The sequence below is a fragment of the Trichechus manatus genome, unplaced genomic scaffold, assembly GCF_000243295.1.
Source record: "Trichechus manatus latirostris isolate Lorelei unplaced genomic scaffold, TriManLat1.0 scaffold00015, whole genome shotgun sequence".
In the NCBI taxonomy this organism is placed as follows: Eukaryota; Metazoa; Chordata; class Mammalia; order Sirenia; family Trichechidae; genus Trichechus; species Trichechus manatus.
Window position 1 is genome coordinate 14,143,526 of NW_004443951.1, and position 26,338 is coordinate 14,169,863.

The 26,338-nt window shown below is 39.7% G+C and overlaps 1 protein-coding gene across 1 annotated transcript in view; it reads right to left on the reverse strand.

Moving 5' to 3' along the window:
• Nucleotides 1–26,338, reverse strand: part of LOC101359260 (phosphopantothenate--cysteine ligase) — a 162,303-nt gene that overhangs the window by 17,640 nt on the left and 118,325 nt on the right. The window contains exons 12-13 of the mRNA XM_023727143.1: nt 12,759–12,921; nt 3,047–3,159 (exon numbers count right to left, since the gene is read on the reverse strand). Coding sequence (XP_023582911.1) covers nt 3,047–3,159; nt 12,759–12,921 — 276 coding nt within the window. The remainder of the gene's footprint in view (nt 1–3,046; nt 3,160–12,758; nt 12,922–26,338) is intronic.

Here is a 26,338-nt window from a genome sequence, read left to right on the forward strand (position 1 = left end):
TAGGTGAAGGGAAGGACAGCACACACTACAGGGGAAGTCAGCACAACTGGACTAAACCAAAGCTAAGAAGTTTCCTGAATACAACCAAACACTTCGAGGGACAGAGTAGCAGGGGCGGAGGTCTGGAGACCATGGGTTCAGGGGACATGTAGGTCAATTGGTATAACGAAGTTTATTAAGAAAATGTTCTGCATCCCACTTTGGTGAGTGGCATCTGGGGTCTTAAAACCTAGCGTGCAGCCATCTTAGTTGCATCAACTGGTCCCAACCCACCTGCAGTAAAGGAGCATGAAGAACACCATAGATGCAAGGAAAGTATTAGCTCAAGAGACAGAAAGGGCCGCATAAACCAGAGACTTCATCAGCCTGAGACCAGAAAAACTAGATGGTGCTCGGCCACCACAAATGACCACCCTGACAGGGAACATAACAGAGAGTCCCTGACAGAGCAGGAGAAAAGTGGGGTGCAGAACTCAAATTCTAGCAAAAAGACCAGACTTAATGGTTTGATTGAGACTAGGGGGGCCCTGGAAGACATGGCCCCCAGACTGTCTGGTAGCCCAAAACTAAAACCATTCCCGACACCAACTCTTCAGGCAAAGATTAGACTGGATCATGGGACATAAAACGATACTCGTGAAGAGTGTGCTTCTTAGCTCAAGTACATACATGAGACTAAATGGGCAGCTCCTGTCCGTAGGCGAGACGAGAAGGCAGAGAGGGTCAGCAGCTGGTTGAATGGACACGAGAAATCCGGGGTGGAAAGGAGGAGTGTGCTGTCACAGCATAAGGAGAGGTACTAGGGTCACATAACAATGTATGTACAAATTTTTATATGAGAGACTAACTTGAATTGTAAACTTTTACTTAAAGCACAACAATAAAAAAAAAAAAACATAACAATAGGCTATGTTGAGCCTAAGAAGCCAGATACAAAAGATTATATGCAGTATAACTCCATTTAGATGAAACTCTAGGACAGGCAGAAATCCGAACAGTAGTTGCTTTGTGTGTGTGTGTGTGTGTGCGTGTGTGTGTGTGTGGGTGTGGGTGTGGGTGTGGGTGTGGGTGTGGGTGTGGTGGAGGTACGGGGGATTTGAGAGGAAAGCAGGAGGTGCAGATTGATTGCAAACAGGCAGGATAGAAGTTTTGGGGATAATGAAAACGTTCTATTTCTCTATATGTATATATACAGTAAAAGCTGCAAAAGCCAGAAGTGTCTAAGGCGGAGACCTGTCAGAGAAGGAAAGCTCAAGTATTTTCCACTAAAATGAGCAATAGCAAAGCGGTAAGACTGCACCCTGTCAAAGGCGGAAAACTTGCGAGACTCGGGAAAAACAATGTAGTCCCGTTGAGTTCTGGATCTCACAGGTTTCACCATATTTGCGTACACACACACACACACACACACACACACACACACACACACACTCCCTTTACTATGGTTTCTACATTTCTCAATGATATGATGATCAAAGCAAGATACTGAATACCAATAACTCTGAAAAAATTCTTTGCTATAAACAGTAAACAATGGTTTTTAAATCATTATCAATACCATCATCACAGTAGGTGAGTAAGAACGTATGAGAATAAGAAACCTCAACCTATAGAAGGAATAGAGCAGAAGACTGCAGAGCGGGGAGCAGAGAGGTGGGTTATGGAGCAAGAACTAAAAATAATAAAAATAAATAAATACTAATAATAGCTCTTACTGGGTGCCAGACACTGTTAAAAGTGCTTTACATATATTAATTCATTTAATCCTCACAACAGCCTTACAGAAGTACTGTTATTTTAAAGATGAGGGACCTGAGGCAGAGAGAGGTTACAGAACTTGCCCAAGGTCATATAGTTAGTTTCTAGTAGAACCAGGATTTGTACCCAGGCAGTGTGGCTCCAGAGTCCATGCTCTGGACTATTATGTTATATTCTAGAGAGGAAGAGAGTGAGAGGAATATGGTGGAATGATGAGCAGAGAACGGAAGAAAGATTAGGAAGCTCAGAAACATAACTTTTTATTGAATACCTACTGTCATGGATTGAACTGTGTCCCCCAAAAATATGTGTATCAATTTGGCTAGGCCATGATTCCCAGTATTGTGTGATCGTCCACCATTTTGTCATATGAGGTGATTTTCCTATCTGTTGTAAATCCTGTCTGTATGATGTTGATGAGATGGGATAGCAGCAGTTATGTTAATGAGGCAGGACTCAATCTACAAGATTGGACTGTGTCTTGAGCCAATCTCTTTTGAGATATAAAAGAGACAAGCCAGCAGAGAGACAGGGGGACCTCATACCACCAAGAAAGCAGTGCTGGGAGCAGAGTGCGTCCTTTGCAATTGAGGTTCCCACGCTGAGAAGCTCCCAGACCAAGGGAAGATTGATGATACAGACTTTCCTTCAGAACCGACAGAAAGGGAAAGCCTTCCCCTAGAGCCTGCACTCTGAATTTGGACTTCTAGCCTCCTAGACTGTGAGAGAATAAATTTCTCTTTGTTAAAGCCATCCACTTGTGGTATTTCTGTTATAGCAGCAGTAGATAACTAAGACACCTACTGTATGCCAGGGCCTGTGGATAAAAAGATGAGTAAGACCATGGCTCATGCCCTGAAAGACTTTCCTCTCCCTCTCTTGGGAAGAAAATGGGCCCCATATCTCCTTAGGAAGAGCCCTATGGATACAACTTATGGGAACAAAGGAAAATTATATTGGCCCTCTTAAAAGTTGCTTCAGTGAGCATCCCACCACTTGGCCCTGGAGCTGGCTCAGTAAAAAGTACCCCACCCCACTGCCATCGAGTCGATTCCGAGTCATAGCAACCCTATAGGACAGAGTAGAACCGTGCCACAGGGTTTCCAAGGCTGTAAATCCTTACGGGAGCAGACTGCTACATCTTTCCCCAGCAGAGTGGCTGGTGGGTTTGGACCACCAACCTTCTGGTCAGCAGCCAAGCACTTAACCACTGCACCACCAGGGCTCTCTCAGTAAAAAGTAGCTACTGTATATAGTTTTCTTCCAAAGGGAACTGGTTTTTGTTTACCTCACATGGACATCAAGCTGCTTCAAAAATTGCCCATATTCTTCACACAGAGCTTCCTTCTCTTGCTGCAACCCAGACAACTTCTCTGACAATTCCCGGTTGCTCTTGAGATGCTGAAAAACATTTTTTTTTTTTTTAAATGAGAATACTCTGTGCTGATAAAGGTATGACATTTGAGGAATATAAATTGGTAAGACTTTTTACTGAAAAAGGCTTACTGTAACTCCACCTTCTGAGATCATAGTAGCTTCCTGTGGTTTCTGTACTTCCAGATTCCCTGAAAGGCTGCTTCCCCAGCCTTTCCAATGGTTTTGTAAGCACCTAATTCCCTACATTAAAAATCTTCCAGCTTGAAGTACACAAAGTGTAATCTGTTTTCCTGACCTAACCCTGAATGACAAAGTATTGGGTCTAGAAGTGGCCCCAGTGGACAGATCCTCAAATATAAGAATCTGGGATTAGTTACTAGCCCTGGTTAGATTTGAAGGCAGTATGATATTGTCACCAGTACTAGTAGCCTATGGCAAAAGAGTTGGTAAAATTATTACATTGTCATGGATTGAACTGTGTCCCCCAAAAATATGTATATCAATTTGGCTAGACCGTGATTCCCAGTATTGTATAATTGCCCACCATTCTGTCATCTGATGTGATTTCCCTATGTGTTATAAATATTATCACTATGATAGCGGCAGTTATGTTGATGAGATCTACAAGATTGGATTGTCTCTTAAGCCACTCTCTTTTGAGATATAAAAGAGAGAAGTAAGCAGAGAGACATGGGGATCTCATACCATCAAGAAACAAGAGCCAGGGGAGTAGCGTGTCCTTTGGACCTGGGGTCCCTGCACTGAGAAGCTCCTCAGCTAGGGGAAGATTGATGACAAGGACCTTCCTCCAGAGCCAAAAGAGAAAGAAAGACTTCCCCTGGAGCTGACACCCTGAATTTGGACTTGTAGCCCACCAGACTGTAAGAGAATGAATTTCTCTTTGTTAAAGCTATCCACCTGTGGTATTTCTGTTATAGCAGCACTAGACAACTAAGACACACATATGGTTGCTTGTGATGAAGTGCTTTAAGAGACCAAGTGACTGGTACAAAGAATATTATAGTAAAGGACTGTGGTGTGGTCTGGCCACATCTGACCATGTTAATATGCTTACAAAGACAAAATAACCAACTTGGGGATTTAATTATTGGAACAAGCACAGTCAGAGACACAGAAAGCTTCTATGAGTACCCTAAAAGAACCTCTTCTTTCTTGTAGCTAGCAGGCCAATGTATCCAAAAATCAAATTCTAAATTTCATCAAGTAGCTTTCACAATTATAACACAAATTGAATCATAGCCTTGCCAGTTTTCTTAAATGAAAAATAGGGTTTTGGTTGGTAATGCATGGAAACCTGAGAATTGGGAATGAAGACATTTGAGAGGATTATAATGACTTTCAGTGCCCTGAACCCCCAAATTCTACTGAGCCTCTTGCCAGCATAAGCAGACCTTCCTCTGCTGTCCAAGGAGATTAACTATCCTTTGGTTTGTGGACTTTGTATTGACTTCACCTGAGGCAGTTACCTTGAAAGAAGCTGCCTAGTGTCCTTAAGACCCAACCCTATACCCCTACCACTTCTGTCTCCAGTTGCATAAGTAGAGTCAGATCCCAGCACACCCTGAAGAGTGGGGGTTGAATATAGGGACTAACATAGGAGAAGACAACATACATATTGAAAGAATGACAAGATTTTACCAGCATATATTGGCAGAAACCTGAGGAATATATTTAGGAATGTATTCAGAAGGCGTTATACTAGTGAGGAAGGAATATAATGTTGAATGGGTTGAATTTTTTTATACAGATGCTATTGCAGATTGAACTGTACTCACACAAAATATGTACTTAAGTCCTGGCCCTGCTATCTGTGGTTGTGATCCTGTTTGGAAATAGGTTTTTGTTATGTTAATGAGGTATTACCAGAGTAGGGTGTGTCCTAAACCTAATCACTTCTGATTATAAAAAGAGTAGAACAGACACAGAGAACCACATGGGGGAAGACATCATATTAAGATAGACACACACAGCAGATGCATCTGCAAGCCCAGGAGCCCCAAGGATTGCTGGCTGCTAGAAGCTGAAATAGACAAAGAAGGAATGCCACCCTCTGAATACGGACTTCTAGCCTCATATACTGTGAGAAAATAAATTTCTGTTCTTTAAGGCAACCCACTTGTGGTATTTTTGTTACAAGAGCACTGGGTAACTGTCATGGATTGAATTATGTCCCCCCAAAAATGTGTGTATCAATTTGGCTGGGCCATGATTCCCGGTATTGTGTGATTTTCCCATGTGCGGTAAATCCTGCCTCTGTGATGTAAATGAGGGAGGATGGGCGGCAGTTGTGTTAGTAAGGCAGGACTCAGTCTCCAAGACTGGATTGTATCCTGAGGCATTGTCTTCAGATATAAAAGACAGAAGTGAGCAGAGAGACAGGGGGACCTCATTCCATCAAGAAAGCAGTACCAGGAGCAGAAAGCGCCCTTTGGACCGGGGTCCCTGCGCCAAGAAGCTCCTAGTCTGGGGGAACAATGATGAGAAGGCTGACAGAGAGAGAAAGCCTTCCCCTGGAGCTGGCACCCTGAATTTGGACTTTTAGCCTACTTTACTGTAAGGAAATAAACTTCTCTTTGTTAAAACCATCCACTTGTGGTATTTCTGTTATAGCAGCACTAGATGACTAAGACAGTAACTAAGACAGGTACACTTACCAGACAGAGTTCAGGATTTAATGTGTTAGCTTAAATACGTAAGAGTGACTAATAGTTTGCTTGGTTGGTTAGCTGAAACTTGGACTAAACACTAGCCTATATTAAGTGACGTTAAGATCCTGTACTTCCTGGGTATAAGGTAGATGAAGGAACTCAAAGGTTTAAATATGTAGGAAATCTGGAGTAGATTTATCATGGGTGATCTTCTTATCCACTTTTTTTTACCATGGGGATTCAGAAGACAGTCCCTTCACCAAGGGTTTGTCAAATGCACTGCTGAGGGGAGCACCAGGTTTCCTGAAATGGCTATCCTACTGAGGATGATGGTGGGAGGTGCCACCATAGAAACACTCCCTTATTTTAATGGGGATGATGGTACTACAAAGTATCAGAGGTCAGTTGTGGCACTGCTTAATCCTCATGTACAAGATGAACATGATTACTGTTTAATAGGTAATAGGGCCAGAAATATAATCCAAATGTTTGACTTGCAGAAATCTTTGGTGATGGTTAATTGATCACAGTGATTCTAGAACTAAAATAGATAGGGCAGGCTATTAAAGTATTACTTGAGTTGTATTTAACAATAAATAAACAAAATCTTCTAGGTCTGGTGAACAGAGGCCTAATTTGAATGACAACATAGAGAATAAGTAATAGCCTCTTACTCAATCCCCAGACCTGAGCCAGCGTTCTTAGAATGATGGGAATGCCAGGTTGTCTTCAGGAAAAACCCTGTGACACTGCCACAGGTATGTAATCTTCTCCTGAGCCTTTCCCAAAGAGATGTGTGGCCATTTATCAAGGTGACTGGGCATCGGAGAATGGGAATTATATAGACATTTTGGGGATGAGTCCAGTGGTTCTGAGGCAACACTACCACCTTGTTACCCAAAATACCACTAAGGTTCACAATTCAGAGTGGGGGCTTATGGAATTCAGGTGATAAATAGAATTTAAACTCACAGTATGCTTAGACTATGTCTACAGTGATTGAATGGCCCAGCATATGTTTCACAGTGGGCCTAGTGGGTGTTTGTAAATCTCCCCTGTGGTTATTTCTGCAGTTCTTGAATGCACAGTCACAATAAACAATCTGTAATAGCAGATTCTCCACAGTGGCTACTGGACCCGAGGAATGAGAGTTATTAATGATAGAAAAGGTCAAGTGCTTGGAGGGCCTCTTCAGATTCTGGCATCAACATATCCCACATTTGCTCCTTTAATTTATTTATTGAATAACCTTCAAGGTAGCAAGTTTTTAGTGGTACCCAAAGCAAGATAAAGCTCTATAGCTGACCCAGGCCGCATCCAAGCTCCAAGATGCTCCAAGTTTCTGTGCTACGTGGAGCCTCTGGCAAGCTTTAGTAAAATAATTTAATCATAGGATTTGGAAGTGAAGCCATCACCTCTTTCCACAATAACTACTCACCCTTTGAGGAATGGTTCTTGCTTGTGACTGGGCCCTAGTGGAGACTGAATACTTGACCATGAAAAATCAAGTGATCAAATGACCTAAACTGCCCTTCCTGAAATTTGGTATATCACTCACCAATCCATTAAGTTGGGCATGTGCAATAGCACTCCATCCTCAAGTGCTTGTGCTATGTAAGGTAACTGAACTGAGCAGGTACTAAAGGTACAAAGTTGCATGAGGAGGTGGTACTTAGCTTCTACTGTATTACCACCTCTCTCAACCCAAACCTATGGCCTCACAAGTAGTGCCCTATTACAAGTGACTGAGAAAGAATATAGTCAGGCCTGATTTACATACGGTCCTGTACCATATGCTGCAACTACTTAATATAGCACTGCTGTAGCATTACAACCCCATTCAGGGGTAGTCTTTAAGTACAGTGGGGAAGGGAAATCTTTTCAGTGGGCAAAATTCATGTTCACTTTGCATAGAAGGAGAGACGGCCAGAGGTATGGGCCTATATTAACTCACAGAAAGTTTCCAATGGTTTGGCTATATAAGTAGGGATTTTGAAAGAATAAGATTGGGGGATTGGTGAAAAGTCTGAGAAAGGGGGCTAGACTGGAAATGCTATCCAATAGAATTTTCTACAATGATGGAAATGTTCTCTACTTGTACTTTCTAATATGGTGGCCACTAGCCATATGCATCTATTCAGCACTTGAAATATGGCTAATGTGACTGAAAAACTTAATTTTAAATTTTATTTAAAATTTAAATAGCCACATTGTGGCTAGTGGCCACATATTGGACAGTACAGGCCTAGAGTAAGGAAATAGGTGTTTCATGTGATTTGCTCACCCGAGGGCATCCACAGCAGAGGTGGCTCTCAATAATGAGATGGAAAAACATAGTACATTCTGTAGATGTTACTTAGCCTCTTTTTCTAGCAACAATTTGCTTGCTCAATGGGCTAATGTACAAAGAGCATGGTGGCAGCAATATATATTTTACAAGGAGTCACCAAGGCTAATTCACTCATCTTGCCAAAAGCAAAGATCAGTGCTAAGCAACTGATATGGCACCATCCTCTAGGGGGACCAGCCAGCCACCTGGTAGCAGGCTTATTATATTGGACCCTTTCTATCATGGAGAGAACAACAATTTGTCCTAGTGAAACAAATACTTATTTTAGATATAGATTTGCTTTCTCTGTCCAAAATGGTTTTGTAAGGATCAACATCTGCGAACTTACCAAATTCCTTATTTCCTCTCATGATAATTTTATAGAAAGAGAAATAAAACAATGGCTCATATACGTGAGGGTGATGGTTAAGGTTTTGTGACAACTTGGCTAGGCCATGATTCTTAGTGGTTTGGCAGATATTATGTAATCATCATTTTGTGATCTGATATGACTAGCCAATCAGTTGAAAGGGGAGTTTCCTCGGGGGTGTGGCCTGCATCCAATACATACGGATGTTCTGGCAAATCTTGCACTTTCGAGCCTACATTTGATCCTGCATTCACCTCATCTCCTCTGATCTCTGGATCTTGGGACGTGAGCCAGCAGCCTGCTGCCTGACCTGCAGATTTGGGGTTTGTCAGCCCTTTCTACCACATGAATCAGGAGAAGCCTCCAGTCTTCTGACCCATGGATTTGAGACTTGCCAGCCTCCACAACTGCGTGAGTCATTTCCTTGAAATACATATCTCTCTACACGTTTATAAGGAGCCCTGGTGGCATAGTGGTTAAGCACTCCGCTGCTAACCAAAATGTTAGCAGTTTGAACCCACTAGCCACTCCATGGGGAAGAGATGTGGCAGTCTGCTTCCATAAAGATTTATAGCCTTGGTGATATTTGACAAAGGCCCAAAGTCAGTTAATTGGGGAAAAGACAGTCTCTTTAACAAATGGTGCTGGCATAACTGGATATCCATCTGCAAAAAACTGAAACAAGACCCATACCTCACACCATGCACAAAAACTAACTCAAAATGGATCAAAGCTTTAAATATAAAATCAAAAACAATAAAGATCATGGAAGAAAGATGGAAACAACCTAGAGGCCCATCAACAGACAAATGGATAAACAAATTATGGTATATTCACACAATGGAATACTACGCAACAATAAAGAACAATGATAAATCCGTGAAATATAACATGGAGGAATCTGGAAGGCATTATGCTGGTGAATTTAGTCAGTCACAAAAGACAAATATTATATAAGACCACTATTATAAGAACTCAAGGAAAGGTTTAAACACAGAAGAAAACATTCTTTGATGGTTACGAGGGTGGGGAGGGAGGGAGAGGGGTATTCACTAACTAGAAAGTAGGTAAGAATTATCTTAGGTGAAGGGAAGGACAGCACACACTACAGGGGAAGTTAGCACTACTGGACTAAACCAAAGCTAAAAAGTTTCCTGAATACAAGCAAACACTTCGAGGGATATAGCAGCAGGGGCGGGGGTCTGGGGACCATGCTTTCAGGGGATATCTAGGTCAACTGGCATAACAAAGTCTTTTAAGAAAATGTTCTGCATCCCACTTTGGTGAATGGTGTCTGGGGTCTTAAAAGCTAGTGAGTGGCCATCTAAGATGCATCCATTGGTCCCAACCCACCTGGAGTAAAGGAGCATGAAGAACACCAAAGATACAAGGAAAATTTTAGCTCAAGAGAAAGAAGGGCCACAGAAACCAAAGACTCCATCAGCCTGAGACCAGAAGAACTAGATGGTGCCCAGCTACCACCAATGACCACCCTGACAGGGAACACAACAGAGAGTCCCTGAAGGAGCAGGAGAAAAGTCGGGTGCAGAACTCCAATTCTAGTAAAAAGACCAGACTTAATGGTCTGACTGAGACTGGAGGGACCCCGGAAGACATAGCCCCTGGACTCTCCGTTAGCCCAAAACTAAAACCATTCCCGAGGCCAACTCTTCAGACGAAGATTAGACTGGACTATGGGACATAAAATGATACTCATGAAGAGTGAGACTAAATGGGCAGCTCCTGTCTGGAAGGAGGTGATATGAGAAGGCAGAGAGGGTCAGGAGCTGGTTGAATGGACATGGGAAATCTGGAGTGGAAAGGAGGAGTATGCTGTCACAGTATAGGGGGAGCAACTAGGGTCACATAACACAATGTGTGTATAAATTTTTGTATGGGTAACTTGAATTGTAAACTCTCACTTAAAGCACAATAAAAAAATTTATAGCCTTGGAAACCCTATGGGGCAATCCTACTCTGTCCTACAGGGTTGCTATGAGTCAGAATCCACTCGATGGCAACAGGTTTGTTTGGTTTTGGTGTATATATTTATATATACACTTCACTGGTTTTGCTCCTCTAGAGAATCCAGCCTAAGACAATGAGACTCATATACATCTCATCATCCAGAAAACCTAACCCGATAAAGCAGTGGAATGACCTATTGAAGACTCAGTTATAATGCTAACTAGGTGACAATACCTTAGAGGGCTGAGGTGCCATCCTAGAAGATGATGTATAAGCTTTAACCAATGATTAGTATATGATGTTATTTCTGTCATAGCCAGAATACATGAAAAGGAACTAAAAGGTAGAAGTGGGAGTGATTTCTCACACCAATACCCAGTTGGCAAAATGTGTGTTATTGTATTATTAGTGGTGAACTTTATAATTAAGTTTTTAAGTTCCAGTATATCTATGTAGATTGAGACTAAAGTAGTAGGAATTAACATCACTCCAAAATGATCACAGATACTGATGGAACTTTGAATGTTCCCTTTCAAGGGAGAGGTTAATTGTATCTTCATTTATATGAGTCATATAAAAAACAAAAAAAAATAACCCAAAAATAAACCCATTGCTGTGGAGTTGATTCTGACTTATAGTGACCTTATAGGACAGAGTAGAACTGCCCCACAGAGTTTCCAAGGAGCAGCTGGTGGATTCAAACTGCCAACCTTTTCGTGAGCAGCCGAATGCTTAACCACTGTACCACCAGGGCTCCAAAAACCAAACACATTGCCATCGCATCAATTCCAACTCATAGTGACTCTAAAGGGTTTCCAAGGAGCAGCTGGTGGATTACAACTGTCAAGCTTTTGGTTAGCAGCCGAACACTTAATTACCGTGCCACCAGGGCTCCAAAAATCAAACCCGTTGCCATCAAGTTGATTCCAACTCATAGTGACCCTACAGAACAGAGTAAAACTGCCTCATAGGGTTTCCAAGGAGCAGCTGGTGGATTCAAACTGCTGACCTTTTGGTTAGCAGCCAAGCTCTCAGTGGATCATATTATATGGAAGCATAATACTCTTCATGTTGTTTAATAAGGTTAAATATGGGTAAAATGGTTTGGATGGGTGCTGAGTATTCAAAGCAGATTGTTCTGGCACTCAATAGGATCCTCACTTTTTTAAGCTCTCCCCTGTGCTGTAAGATTGGCAGTCTGAACAACAAATTTCGCAGACTCCCTTGCCAGCAGGGAGCAGGGTTCCAGTTTAGTTTCTGACAATGAAAGACACTTGTACATTATTTGGAAAGCATAGCAGTAGCATTCAAGTTGCTGTCGAGTCAATTCTGACTTGTGGCGATTCCATGTGTGTCACAGTAGAACTGTGCTCCATAGAGTTTTCAATGGCTGATTTTTTGGAAATAGATCACCAGGCCTTTCCTTTGAGGCACCTCTGGGTGGACTCAAACTGCCAACCTTTCAGATAGCAGACGAGCACATTAGCCGTTTGCACTCCCTAGGGCCTCCAGTAGTAGTACCCCCCAAAACAAAAAACAAACAAACCCATTGCCGTCCAGTCAATTCTGACTCCTAGTGACCTACAGGACAGAGTAAAACTACCCTATAGGGTTTCCAAGGAGCGGCTGGTGGATTAGAACTGCTGATCTTTTGGTTAGCAGACAAGCTCTTAAACACTGCACCACCAAGGCTCCAGGAGTAGCATAGGAGAAAGAAAAACATTGTTCTATTCTAGCACTAATGGGTAGATAAATGGATAGACAGCAGAAGAAACATTCGTAGGAGCTTCAGAGGGAGTTCAAATCTCACTTCGGCTACAGGAGGTTGTTTCCCTATAACTTCTGAATTTATTAAAATCCAGCAGCAGTTCCTTCTGACTTTCTACTCACTCCCAGTCCTCCCTCCTAACAGTTTTGTAAGTATCTTAAAACAAACAAACAAAAAAAACCCAAAACCCAAACCCACTGCTGTTGAATTGATTCTGACTCATAGTAACCCTATAGGACAGAGTAGAACTGCCCCATAGAGTTTCCAAGGAGCTCCTGGTGGATTCCAACTGCTGATCTTTTGATCAGCAGCCATAGCTCTTAATCACTACGCCACCAGGGTTTCCTGTAAGTGTCTTATTCCCTGTTAAATTTCTTACTGCTTGAAATACCTAATGTAGATTTCATTTTCCTGACTAAACCTTGAAATTAATGGGTAAAGTGCTAGGCATTTAATAATAATTGCCATTATTCAGGCCTATGGGAATAGGAAAACTGAGAAGCATATCTACTTTCTTACCTCATCAGATTTTCTTTTTTCATTTTCCAGTTGTTTAAGTAGGGTCTCTTGTTGTTGAATTCTGAATTGTTGCTGAGAACTGGTCACTTCCAGTCGATTCTCTTTGTCCTGTAAAATTCTCACTTGCCTTTGCAGCTCATTTATGTTCTGATCTAGGAGTTTCCTGAGGGCAATTAATGTACATTAAATCACAAGGCAAATTGCAAAGTTTTACAAATGAAAGCCTTAGACCTAAAATTTTTTACTATCACAGGGAATTTTTGTTATTGTTGTTCAGTTAGGGGGAATGTGTCCATAAGGTAAAGAGACCAACACAGTGAACCTCCTCGGAGACAGAAGCTTTTCTTTGTTCTCTCTCTTATTCCTCAAAACAACCCTATAGGGAAGAAATAATTTTCGTTATTTCACAGATGGGGAAGCTGTGGCACAGAGAGGTTTAATTAATTTGTTTAAGGTCGCACAGTTAGGACCCAAATCCCAAATTTCATATTTTTTCTACTCTTCCTCACTGTCTTACAAGTTGAGTCCTTTGATCAGGACTCAGTAGAGAGTTGTTAGTTATAAAACACTGTTGATACTAATGTACATACGCACTGCTGTAGCTGAATCTAAACGAGCCCATGTTTGATGAGGAAATGTGTCCTTCCCAAAAGGGCCATGAACACTTTGCTCCCTCGAAGGAATGTCATCAGACTACAGTTTGTGGAAGGAGTTTCTGAAGATTTCAGAATAATCAGCTGGAAGACAATTCATTCAGAAGAAGATGAAGATGATGATAAAATAGCACTTGTGGGCAAAATTCTCACCTAAATGCTAAGGCGTTGTTGTTGTTGTTAGGTGCTGTCGAGTTGATTCCAATTCATAGCGACCCTATGTACAATAGAATGAAACACTGCCCGGTCCTGTGCCATCCTCACAATCATTGTTATGCTTGAGCCCATTGTTGCAGCCACTGTGTTAATCCATCTCGTTGAGGGTCTTCCTCTTTTTTGCTGACCCTCTACTTTACCAAGCATGATGTCCTTCTCCAGGGACTGGTCCCTCCTGATAACATGTCCAAAGTACGTGAGATGAATTCTTGCCATCATTGCTTCCAAAGGAGCATTCCAGCTATACTTCTTCCAAGGCAGATTTGTTCATTCTTCTGGCAGTCCACGATATATTCAATATTCTTCAACAATACCATAATTCAAAGGTGTCAATTCTTCTTTGGCCTTCCTTATTCACTGTCCAGCTTTCACACACATATGAGGTGATTAAAAATACCATGGCTTGGGTCAGGCACACCTTAATCCTCAAAGTGACATTTCTCCTTTTTAACACTTTAAAGAGGTCTTTTGCAGCAGATTTGTCCAATGCAATACGTCATTTGATTTCTTGACTGCTGCTTCCATGGGTGTCGATTGTGGATCCAAGTAAAATGCAATCCTTGACAACTTCAATATTTTCTCCGATTATCATGATGCTGCTTATTGGTCCAGTTGTGAGGATTTTCGTTTTCTTTATGTTGAGGTGCAATCCACACTGAAGGCTGTAGTCTTTGATCTTCATCAGTAAGTGCTTCAAATCCTCTTTGCAATGTTGTGTTAGCAGGCATGAAAACAACATTAATCTCCTTGTACATCTCCATCAGAGCTCTTGGGTGACCAGGTGCATTGTCAATGAGCAGTGATATTTTGAAAGGAATCTTTTTTTCTGAGCAGTTAAGTCTCAACAGTGGGCTTAAAATATTCAGCAAATCATGTTATAAACAGATGTACCATCATTCAGGCTTTGTTGTTCCATTTGTAGAGCACAGGCAGGGTAGATTTAGCGTAATTCTTAAGGGCCCTAGGATTTTCAGAATGGTAAATGAGCACTGACTTCAACTTAAAGTCACAAGCTGCATTAGCCCCTAACAAGAGAGCCAGTCTATCCTTTGAAGCTTTGAAACTAAGCACTGACTTCTCCTCTCTAGCTATGAAAATTCTAGATGGCATCTTCTTCCAATATAAGACTGTTTCGTCTACATTGAAAATCTGTTGTTTAGTGTAGCTATCTTCATCAATTATGTTAGCTAGATCTTCTGGATAACCTGCTGCCACTTCTGCATCAGCACTTGCTGTGTCACCTTGTACTTTTATATTATGGAGACAGCTTCTTTCCTTAAACCTCAGGAACCAACTTCTGCTAGCTTCAAACTTTTCTTCTACAGCTTCCTCACCTCTCTCAGCCTTCATAGAATTGAAGAGAGTTAGGGCCTTGCTCTGGATTAGGCTTTGACTTAAGGGAACATCGTGGCTGGTTTGATCTTCTATCCAGACCACTAAAACTTTCTCCATATCAGCAATAAGGCTGGTTCACTTTCTTATCATTTGTAGGTTCACTGGAGTAGCACTTTTAACTTCCTTCAAGAACTTTTCCTTTGCATTCACAACTTGGTTAGCTGTTTGGCACAAGAGGCCTAGCTTTTAGCTTATCTCGGCTTTCAACATGCCTTCATCACTAAGCCTAATCATTTCTAGCTTCTGATTTAAAGTGAGAGATGTGCGACTCTTCCTTTCACTTGAACACTTGGAGGCCATTGTAGGGCTATTAGCTGGCCTAATCTCAATATTGTCGAATCTCAGGGAATACGAAGGCCCAAGGAGAGGGAGAGAAATGGGGAACAGCCAGTCAGTGAAGCAGTCAGAACACACACAACATTTATCAATTAAGTTTGCTGCCTTATATGGGAGCAGTTCGTGGCGCCCCAAAACAATTACAAGAGTAACATCAGATATCACTAATTACAGATCACCATAACAGATATAATAATAATAATGAAAAAGTTTGAAATACTGCAAGAATTAGCAAAATATGACACAGAGACATGAAGTGAGCACCTGCTGTTGAAAAATGGTGCCAACAGACTTGCTCAATCCAGGGTTGTCACAAACCTTCAACTTGTAAAAAATGCAGTATCTGTGAAGCGCAGTAAAGCAGCACACAATAAAACGAGATGAGTCTGTATACAGTTTGAATGACAAAGACTAACAAATTAATCAGTATAATCAGTGAATAAAGTTAAGAAATCAGTAGACTGATAAGACTCCCTGTCTATGCTATTGCCTTATCCTCTCTTCCAATACATCTTTTACATAGCAGCCAGGGTGCTCTTCCTAAGAAATAATCTAATCATATCACCCTCTCTGCTTAAAATTCCTTACTCTTAAGGTATAGTCCAAATTCCTTAATGTGGCTTGCAGGGCTCTGCATGACCTAGCCCTAGCTTACCTTTCTAGCCTCTTTCCACTTCCTCTACCCACAAACACTTTGTTTCATCCAAAAGAACTCTTTTCTTGTCCTCAAACAAGTAATCCTCCATACTTATTCCTTCCTCATTCCCCAACTACAACCTTTTCCCTATCTTCTTCCAGGCTTTCCTTTGCTTAATATGCTCTATTTGACTCCCACATACCAACTACTTCACTCTCAGTTTAAATATCTTTCTTCGATAAGGCTTTCTTGATGTCCCTAGACCAGCTCAGGTGTCCCTGCTATGTGCTATCACAGCATTCTAAACCTCTCTTAGTATAACATTTATCATACTTCATTGCAGTTGCAAAATCTTATTCAAAAGGATATTCATTATAGCATTATTTAAACAGCAAAAAAGTCTAAAAAATGTATTCCATAAATTATGATATATCTATGCAACAGAACACTATACAACTGTTAAAAATGATATTATGAAGCTAGAAATTAATAAAAGAAAGATAGATGGAAAATCCTAAAATATTTGGAGATGTAAACAACACACTTCTAAAAAACATATGGGTCAAAGAAGAATTCTCAAAAGAAATTAAAAATATTTTGAACTAATTGGATATAAAATAAAACAAAACCTATCAAAATTTGTGGGATGCAGTGAAAGCAGTGCTCACTGGGAAATTTATAGCATTGAATACATGTATTAGAAAAGAAGAAAGATCCAAAATCAATAATTTAATCTCCCACTTTAGGAAACTAGAGAAAGAGCAAATTAAAGCAAAAGTAAGAGCAGAAATAAGTGAAATTGAAAACAGGAAATCAGTACAGAAAATCAGTGAAATAAAAATCTGGTTCTTTGAAAAGATTAATAAATAAAATTGATAAACCTCTAGCCAGACTAACCAAGAAAAAAAAAGAGAGAAGACATGAATTACTAATATCAGAAATGAAAGACAGACCATCACTACTGATCCCATGGACATTAAAAGGATAATAAAGGAATATTATGAACAACTCTATCTCCACAAATTTGATAAATGACATGGAACAATTCCTTGAAAGACACAATTTACCAAAACTCACACAAGGAGAAACAGATAATTTGAAAGAGCCTATATTTAATAAAGAAGTTGAATCAATAATTAATAACCTTTTAAACCAGAAAGCACCAGGCCTAGGCGCTTTCATTGGTAAAGTTTATCAAATACTTAAGAAATGATCCTAATCCTGTACAATCTCTTCTAGAAAATAAAAGCAGAGGGAACACTTCCTAACTCATTCTATGAGGCCAGCATCACCCTAATACCAAAACCAGATAAAGACATTACAAGAAAGGAAAATTACAGAACAATTATCTTTCATGAAGACAGATGCAAAAATCCTCAACAAAACATTAGCAAATCAAATGCAATAATGTATAAAAAGAATTGTTCATCATGATCATGGGATTTATTCTAGGTATGCAAGGCTGGTTTAATATTTGAAAATGAATTAATGTAATCCACGACATCAACAGGATAAAGAAGAAAAACCACATGATTATATCAACAGATAAGAAAAAGTATTTGACAAAGTCCAACATCCATTCATGATAAAAACTCTTAGCAAACTAGGAATAGAGGGGAACTTCCTCAGCTTGATAAAGAACATCTACAAAAAACCTACAGATAACATACTTCATGGTGACCCCGTGTGTGCAGAATAGAATTGCTCTTTAGGGTTTTCATCAACTTGACAGCAACTAACAACAGCAAAAAAATCATACTTAATGATGAGACTACTGTATTTTTTTGCAAATAGCATGCCCGCATAAATAACGTGCACCTACATATAATGCACGAACATGATGAACTTATGTAAAAAAGTTCTGGCATAGCGTGCCCATGCATATACCACGCACATCTTGTGACATTTCCAGAAATGAATTTCAGCCCAATCACCCTCATTCAAAAGTCCGAAAATGTTACTTTTGATTATATTTCTATAATAAAGGTATAAGCCATGGTCAAAAAGTCATGCATTGAGTTTGGTAGTACCCTGGTAATCAGAAAATAAACAATTGAAACTGTACATTTGTTTCTATTAATTTAAGTTGATAATTATATCCCCATCACTTCTGAGTCATCAATCAGAACCTTGAACCTACTGAAACTGTCCATAAATCACGTGCTATCAACTGGAAGCGTAAACAAAGTGAAGCCTGCACTGGCATAAATGGCATTGAGTAGCTATCAATAGGAATCTTGATTCAATCTGCATTGACATAATTATCACAGTCTTCTGACTCTGGCTTATAATTGGAGGAGTAAACAAAGCAAAACTGATAGATGATCACTCTTGGCTGAACAGTTGAATGTGAAAACCTTACCAGATCATGTTAAATGAAACCATTAAGCTATGCTAAGTCTGTTTATTTCATAGTCTAATTATGGCTTATTAGCGCCAATGTCTTTGATCAATGATCAGAAGTCACCTTAGTCATATGCTTGCAAGCAACACATAAAAAAATACTGGTACAGCACGCTTACGAAAATAAGGTGTGGGAGGGTTGTGCAGTTTGCAAAAAGACATATAACATGCATGTTATTCGTGTAAAATACGATAAATGCTTTTCCTCTAAGAGTGGGAACAAGGCAAGGATGTCCTCTCTCACCACTCTATTCAGCATTGTACTGGAAGTTCTAAGCTAGTATAACAAGACAAGAAAAGGAAATAGAAGAGGTATACAGATTGGGAGTAAGAAATAAAAGTACTTTGTTCGCAGATGACATGATTGTCTATGTGGAAAACCCCAAAGATTTAATTTAAAAAAACAACCCCGGAACAGGGTTGCAAGGATGCAAGGTTCATATGCAAAAGTCAATTACTTTCCTACGTACTAGCAATAAACAATTGGAATCTGAAATAAAAAATGCAGCCATTTATATTAGCAGCAACAACAAAAATACTTAGGTGTTAATCTAACTAAACATGTACAACATCTATACGAGGAAAACTACAAAAGTCTCATGAAAGAAATTAAAGACCTAAATAAATGGAGGAATATTCCACGTTGATGGATAGAAGACTCAATATTGTTAAGATGCTAGTTCTTTCCAACTCATCTGTGGATTCAATGTAATCCCAATCACAGTCCCAGAAAATTATTTTGTGAATGTTGACAAACTGAGTCTAAAGTTCACATGGAAAGGAAATACCCAGAATAACTGAAACAATACTGAAGAAGAAGAAAAAAGAAGACTGATACTACTCAACGTCAAGATTTAGTATTAAGCTACAGTAATCATGACAGCGTAGTATTGATGAAAGAATAGACAAATAGGTCAATGGAACAGAAAAGAGACACACAAAAACGTAGTCAGTTGATCTCTGAAAAGGTGACAAGGCAATTCAATGAAGAAAAGACAGTCTTTTAAACAAATAGTGTTGGAACAACTAAACACCAACACACACAAAAAAAATAATCTAGACACAGACCTTACATCTTTCACAAAAATTAACTCAAAATAGGTTATAGACCTAAATGTAAAATGCAAAACTATAAAACTTCTAGAAGATGTGGTTAGGTACTGTAGAGTCAGTTCCAACTCATAGTGAACCTATGTACAACAGAATGAAACAATGCTCAGTCCTATGTCATCCTCACAAACGTTGCTATGTTTGACCCCATCGTTGCAGCCACTGTGTCAATCCATCTCATTGAGGGTCTTTCTCTTTTTTGCTGGCCTTCTAGTTTACCAAGCATGATGTCCTTCTCCAGGAACCGGTCCCTCCTGATAACATGTCCAAAGTACATGAGACGAAGTCTTGCCATCCTCACTTCTAAGGAGCATTCTGGCTGTACCTTCCAAGTCAGATTTGTTCGTTCTTCTGGTAGTCCATGGTATAGTCAATATTCTGACAACATCAAAATTTAAAGGCATCAATACTTCTTCGGTCTTCCTTATTCACTGTTCAACTTTCCCAAGCATATGAGGCAACTGAAAATACCATGGCTTGAGTCAGGTGCACCTTAGTCCTCAAAGTGACATCTTTGCTTTTTAACACTTTCAAGAGATCTTTTGCAGCAGATTTGCCCAATGCAATATGTCATTTGATTTCTTGACCGCTGCTCCCATGGGTGTTGATTGTGGATCCAAGTAAATGAATTCCTTAACAACTTCAATATTTTCTACGATTATCATGATGTTTCTTATTGGTCCAGTTGTGAGGATTTTTGTTTTATGTTGAGGTGTAATCCACACTGAAGGCTGCAGTCTTTGATCTTCATTAGCAAGTGCTTCAAGTCTTCTTCACTTTCAGCAGGCAAGCTTGTGTTATCTGCATATTGCAGGTTGTTAATGAGTTTTCCACCAATCCTGATGTTGCATTCTTCTTCATATAGTCCACCTTCTTGGATTATCTGCTCAGCATACAGACTGAATAAGTATGGTGAAAGGATACAACCCTGATGTACATCTTTCCTGATTTTTAAACCACACGGTATCCTCTTGTTCTGTTCGAACAACTGCCTCTTGCTCTATGTACAGCTTCCTCATGAGCACAATTAAGTGTTCTGGGATTCCCATTCTTTGCAATGTTAGGATCCACACAGTCAAATGCCTTTGCATAGTCAATAAAACACAGGTAAACATCTTTCTGATATTCTCTGCTTTCAGCCAAGATCCATCTGATGTCAGCAATGATATCCCTCATTCCACATCCTCTTCTGAATCCAGCTTGAATTTCTGGCAGTTCCCTGTCAGTGTACTGCTGCAGCTGCTTTGAATGATCTTTAGCAAAATTTTACTTGTGTGTGATACTAATGACATTGTTCGGTAATTTCTACATTCTGTTGGATCACTTTTCTTTGAAATGGGCCCAAATGTGGACCTCTTCCAGTTGGTTGGCCAGGTAGCTGCCTTCCAAATTTCTTGGCATAGCAAAGTAAGCACCCTCAGTGCTGCATCTGTTTGTTGAAACATCTCAGTTGGTATTCTGCCAATTCCGGGAGTCTTGTTTTTTGCCAATGCCTTCAGCACAGGTTGGACTTTTTCCTGTAGTACTATTGGTTCTTGAGCATATGCTACCTCCTGAAATGAATGAAAGTTGACCAATTCTTTTTGGTACAGTGACTCTGTGTAATCCTTCCATCTTCTTTTGATGCTTACTGCGTCATTCAATATTTTCCCCATAGAATCCTTCAATACTGCAACTCAAGGCTTGATTTTTTTTTTTTTTTTTTTCAGTTCTTTCAGCTTGAGAAATGCCAAGCACATTCTTCCCTTTTGGTTTGCTAACTCCAGGTCTTTGCATCTTTCATTATAATACTTTTTTTTTTTTTTTGTCTTCTTGAGCCATCCTTTGAAATCTTCTGTTCAGCTCTTTTACTTATGACAAACTGACAGATGAGTGGTGCTCTAGAAGATGATAGAGGAGAAAATCTAGGTGACCTTGGGCTTGGCAATGACTTTTTAGAAACTAGATACAACACGAAAAGCATGATCCATGAAAGAAAAAACTGATAAGGTGAACTTCATTAAAATTAAAATTTTCTGCTCTGCAGAAGACACTGTTAAGAGAATGGAGAAACAGGCCACTGGGAGAAAATATCTGCAAAACATATATCTGAGAAAAGACTTGTATCCAAAATATACAATGAACTCTTAAAACTCAACAACGGGAAAACAACCTAATTTTAAAATGGACAAAGTATCTAACAGATACCTCACCAAAGAAGATATACAGATGGCCAAGAAACATATGAAAAGATGTTCAACATCATATGTCATTAGGGAACTGCAGATTAAAACAACAGTGAGATACTACTACATACCTATTAGAATGGCTAAAATCCAAAACAATGACAACACCAAATTCTGGTAAAAATGTGGAGCAACAGAAAGTTGCATCTACTGGTGGTGAGAATGCAAAATGGTACAGCCACTTTGGAAGACAATCTGACAGTTTCTTAAAAAGCTAACTATAGGCTTACCATGAAATCCATCAACTATGCTCTTAGGTATTTACCCAAATAAGTTAAAAAACTTATGTCTACACAAAAACCTGCACATGAATGTTTATAGCAGCTTTATTCATAATTGCCCCAAACTGGAAGCAATCAAGATGTTCTTCAAAGAGCGAATGGTATATCCATTCAGTGGAATATTATTCAATAATAAAAAGAAGTGAGCTATCAAACCACAAAAAGACACGGAGGAAACTTAAATGCATATTGTTAAGTGAAAGAAGACAGTCTGCATTTCCAATGGACCAATAAGCCAGTCTGTATTTCCAACTATATGACATCCTGGAAAAGGCAAAACAATAGAAACAGTATAAAGATCAGTGGCTGCCAGAGGCTCGGGGGAAAGGTGGGAGGAATGAATAGGTGGAGCACAGAGGATTTTTAGGGCAGTGAAACTATTCTGTATGATACTGTAATGGTGGATACAGGACATTATACATTTCTCAACACCTACAGAACTGTACAACACAAAGAGTCAATCCTAACATGAACTATGAACTTTAGTTAATAACAATGTATTGTTTCATCAGTTGTAACAAATGTATCACACTAATGCAAGATGTTAATGATGGGGAAATTGTGTGCCGGGGAGAGAGGATATATGGCAACTCTATACTGTTGGCTGAATTTCCTGTAACCTAAAACTGTTCTAAAAAAATAAAGTCGATTAAAAATGATATTATATAAGATGAGTTAACATCCTGGGAATATGTTCATATTATATTAATTTTTAAAAAAGTTTATACAATAATATGCTCCACAAAAAGGATAATTTTCTTAACATATACAGAATTTTATCAATATAAAAGAAAAAGAACACCCCAATAGGGAAAAGAAAAGGCAAATGACATACATAGGTAATTAAATAAATGGCACTTAAATAAAAAGAAACATGAACAATCAATAAATATATATCTTTTTTGGAGAGTCTATCATTTTGGTAAAGTCTAAAAAGATGAGTAATAATTCTCAGTGTTGGTGAGGGTATGAGGAAAAGAACCTCTTATACATGTTTAGTAGAAAATAAATATTATATAATAAATTAAGGTTCATTCCTGTAGTGGAAATCTATATAGTTGTTAAAAAGGCCAATATGACAATATGGAGAATTTGGCAACGATTATACATGAGGGTTGCACAACATGATTAATGTAATTGACATCACTTGCCATGCAATGGATCGCTTTTGTGTGGCCCTTCTCACCATGGTCTTGTAAACTCCCACCCAAGTGACTAGGTGAGATTGTGCTCATAAGATAACTGTGGCCCACCAAGGGGATTGGTCAGTTTTGCCATCCCGCTGGGCTTGAAATGAGCCACCCCAGAGGCAGGAAAGGGAGGATCCTACCACTAGCAAGGAAGAACAGCCAGGAGCGGAAAGTGCGTCCTTTGGACCTAGAATCCCTGCGCTGAGAAGCTCCTGGACCCAGGAGACAGACAGCAAGCTGTAACCCTGAAAACAGCAAAAAGTGGTGGTAGAGAAATGATGGCAGGAGATGGTGTGGTGGGCTTCCCAGCCCACGGATCAAGAAAGCTGAGTGCCTGGGGTACTTCTGGGGACTTACTGGCAGGGTCTAAAAGAGCTTTTTAACACTCGCCTGAGCAGGGCAGAGGCCAAGGGGCCAGAAAGAGAGAGAGAGAGAGAGAGAGAGAGAGAGAGAGAGAGAAATGTGCCTGCAGCACAGCTGGGAAGAGGCAGTCCTGATGGAAGAACTGTATCCTGAGTGTTCCTGAGCTTGAATTGTAACCTATTATTTCCCTAATAAACCCCATAATCATGAGTATTGTCTGTGAGGTCTGTGTAGCCATTGCAATGAACTATCAAACCCAGCAGACAAGTAGAGAGTGCTGTTGAGGGATGGCTGATGTCAGAATTGGTAAAAACGGGAGAGGGAGGAGGCACGTCTGACCTCCACCTCATAGAAATCAGCCTTGGGCTGTTGATCTTGATTCTCCTTCCCCCCTTATGAAGTTAGAGGAGGTCAAACACCTCTCGCACATCATTTTTACACACTAAACTGTACATGTGAAAAATTATGAATTGGCAAATGTCGTGTTGTATATATTTTTACAATAAAAAAATTATATTTAAAAAACCAACATGTACTGGCATGGAAAGATAAAAATGATGATGATGGCACCAACAATAACAATAATGACTTCAAATATTATAATAACAACAACAGTAACACTTACAGTGTAGTGGTTTGCTAGGCTTGGCTAGGCTGAACATAATAACATCAAATATTGCAATAGCAACAATAACAACACTTTCATAGTATAGTGGCTATGTCGACCTGGCTAGGCCAAACAACATTTCCCAGAATTCTCTTCCACATATGTTTTTGGTTAGAGTGCACCACAAGAGACTTTTATGGGAGATTTAGAGGGTGCAAGTGAAGCAGCAGTCTTCAAGTGTAAAATATAAAATGGCTGCTGCTCCACTTCCACCCTCTAAATTGCCATCTCCTGGGCCAGGTGTCTGTTTAACTCCTTGATGAAGAGTGCCAGCTTCTCCTGCAGGATACCTACTTTATCAAGGTTGTTGGCGGTGAGAACTGACATGGGTTCCAGTCCATCCTCATGAGTTCCAGCTTGTCTTTGCTCATCCTCACTTTACATCCTGACTGTGTGCCCTGCAGACTTCAAGCTCCAGTATAAGATGCAAAGACAACAGTCTGACAGACTATGTAACCAGCTCCCACAATTGCATAAGACCAAATCCTTGTAATAAATCCCTTGTTAAATAGACACTCCTCCTACTGGTTCTACTTATTGACTGAACTCTGACTGATACAAGTACTTACTATGTGCCAGACACTGTTATAAGCAACACCTATTAAGTTATTCAGTCCTCACCAATGATCCTATGAGGTAGGTATAGAGAGACCCTGAGAGGCTAAGAAATATGTCTAAGATTATACAGCTACTAAGTGGCTAATAAGATGTCCATGATATATTGTTAGATGAAAAATACAAATTCTAAAGCAATATATCTAAAATAATTGAATTTTTGTTTTAAAAAAGATTAATAAAAGATGTATGTGTATGCACAGAAAACATCTGAGAAATAGTTGACCCTCATTATTCACAGATTTTGTATTTGTGAATGTGCCTACTCACTAAAATTTATTTGCAACCCTCAAATCAATATTTGTGGAGTTCCTGGGTGGTGCAAACAGTTAAGCATTGACTTCTAGCCAAAAAGCTGGTGATTCAAACCCATCCAGAGGTACCTTGGAAGAGAGGCCTCGTGATCTGCTTCCAAAAGGTCACAGCCTTGAAAGCCCTATGGAGCAGTTCTACCCTGCACTTATGGGGATGCCATGAGTAGGAATCAACTAGACATCAACTAACAACAACAATATCAGAAGTATGTTAAAATATAATAGCCATGAGATAGTAAAATGAAGATTTTTGAGAGTCTTGGAAGAATTTGGAAGAAAAAAAATCAATATTCGTTATACTTTTGCAGTCATTCACAGAGTAGTAAAAAAATTGAGCAGCCTGATGTTCACGTTCCCAGCTGAGGTCCAATGAGGCAACTCTGCTTTCTTGTTTCAGCTCTCATAATGTAAACAAATGTCCTTGTCGTGGTCTATTTAGTGTCACATGTTCTAGCATTTTTGTGATTTCACTGTTGAAAATGGTTCCCAAGTGCTGTCAAGTGTTCCTAAGTGCAAAAAGGCTGCGATATGCCTTACAGAGAAAATACGTTGTGTGAGATAAGCTTTGTTCAGGAATGAGTTATAGGGCTATTGGCCGTGAATTCAATGTTAATGAATCAACAATACAGTACATTCAGAAAAAGGAAGATGAAATTCACCAATCTGTACATGGGGCAGCTCTGGCTAGGGTTGAAGTAATATCTACGGTGTCTGTTAAGCTATGGAAAAGATGGAAAAGTGACTAAATTTGTGGATTCATGGGGTGACAACTGATAAAAAAAAGTGTAGTGGGCAGCATTGTTGTGAGACTGAAAGTCAAAGGAATTTATGGACACGTTACCCAGGTCAGGAAAATGTTAAAACTTTCTTGGCTAGTGTTTTATTACAACAAAATACTGCCTATAATTAATTATTTGTAAAAATATATATATTAAATAAGGTATCTTTAAACAGAAACACACATAAAACAAGGTTATGTATTAATCAGTTGATGAAAATGTGACCAGAGGCTCACAGGAACTTAACCCTGTATTTCCTCTATGGACAGTGGCTCAGTATTCATTAATTCAGTGTTCACAGTGATTTATAGAATATAACTACTATGCATAATGAGAACTGACTGTATGTATCAACCACCTAAAAGTGGTGGTTATTGCTGAAAGGTAGAATTCTGA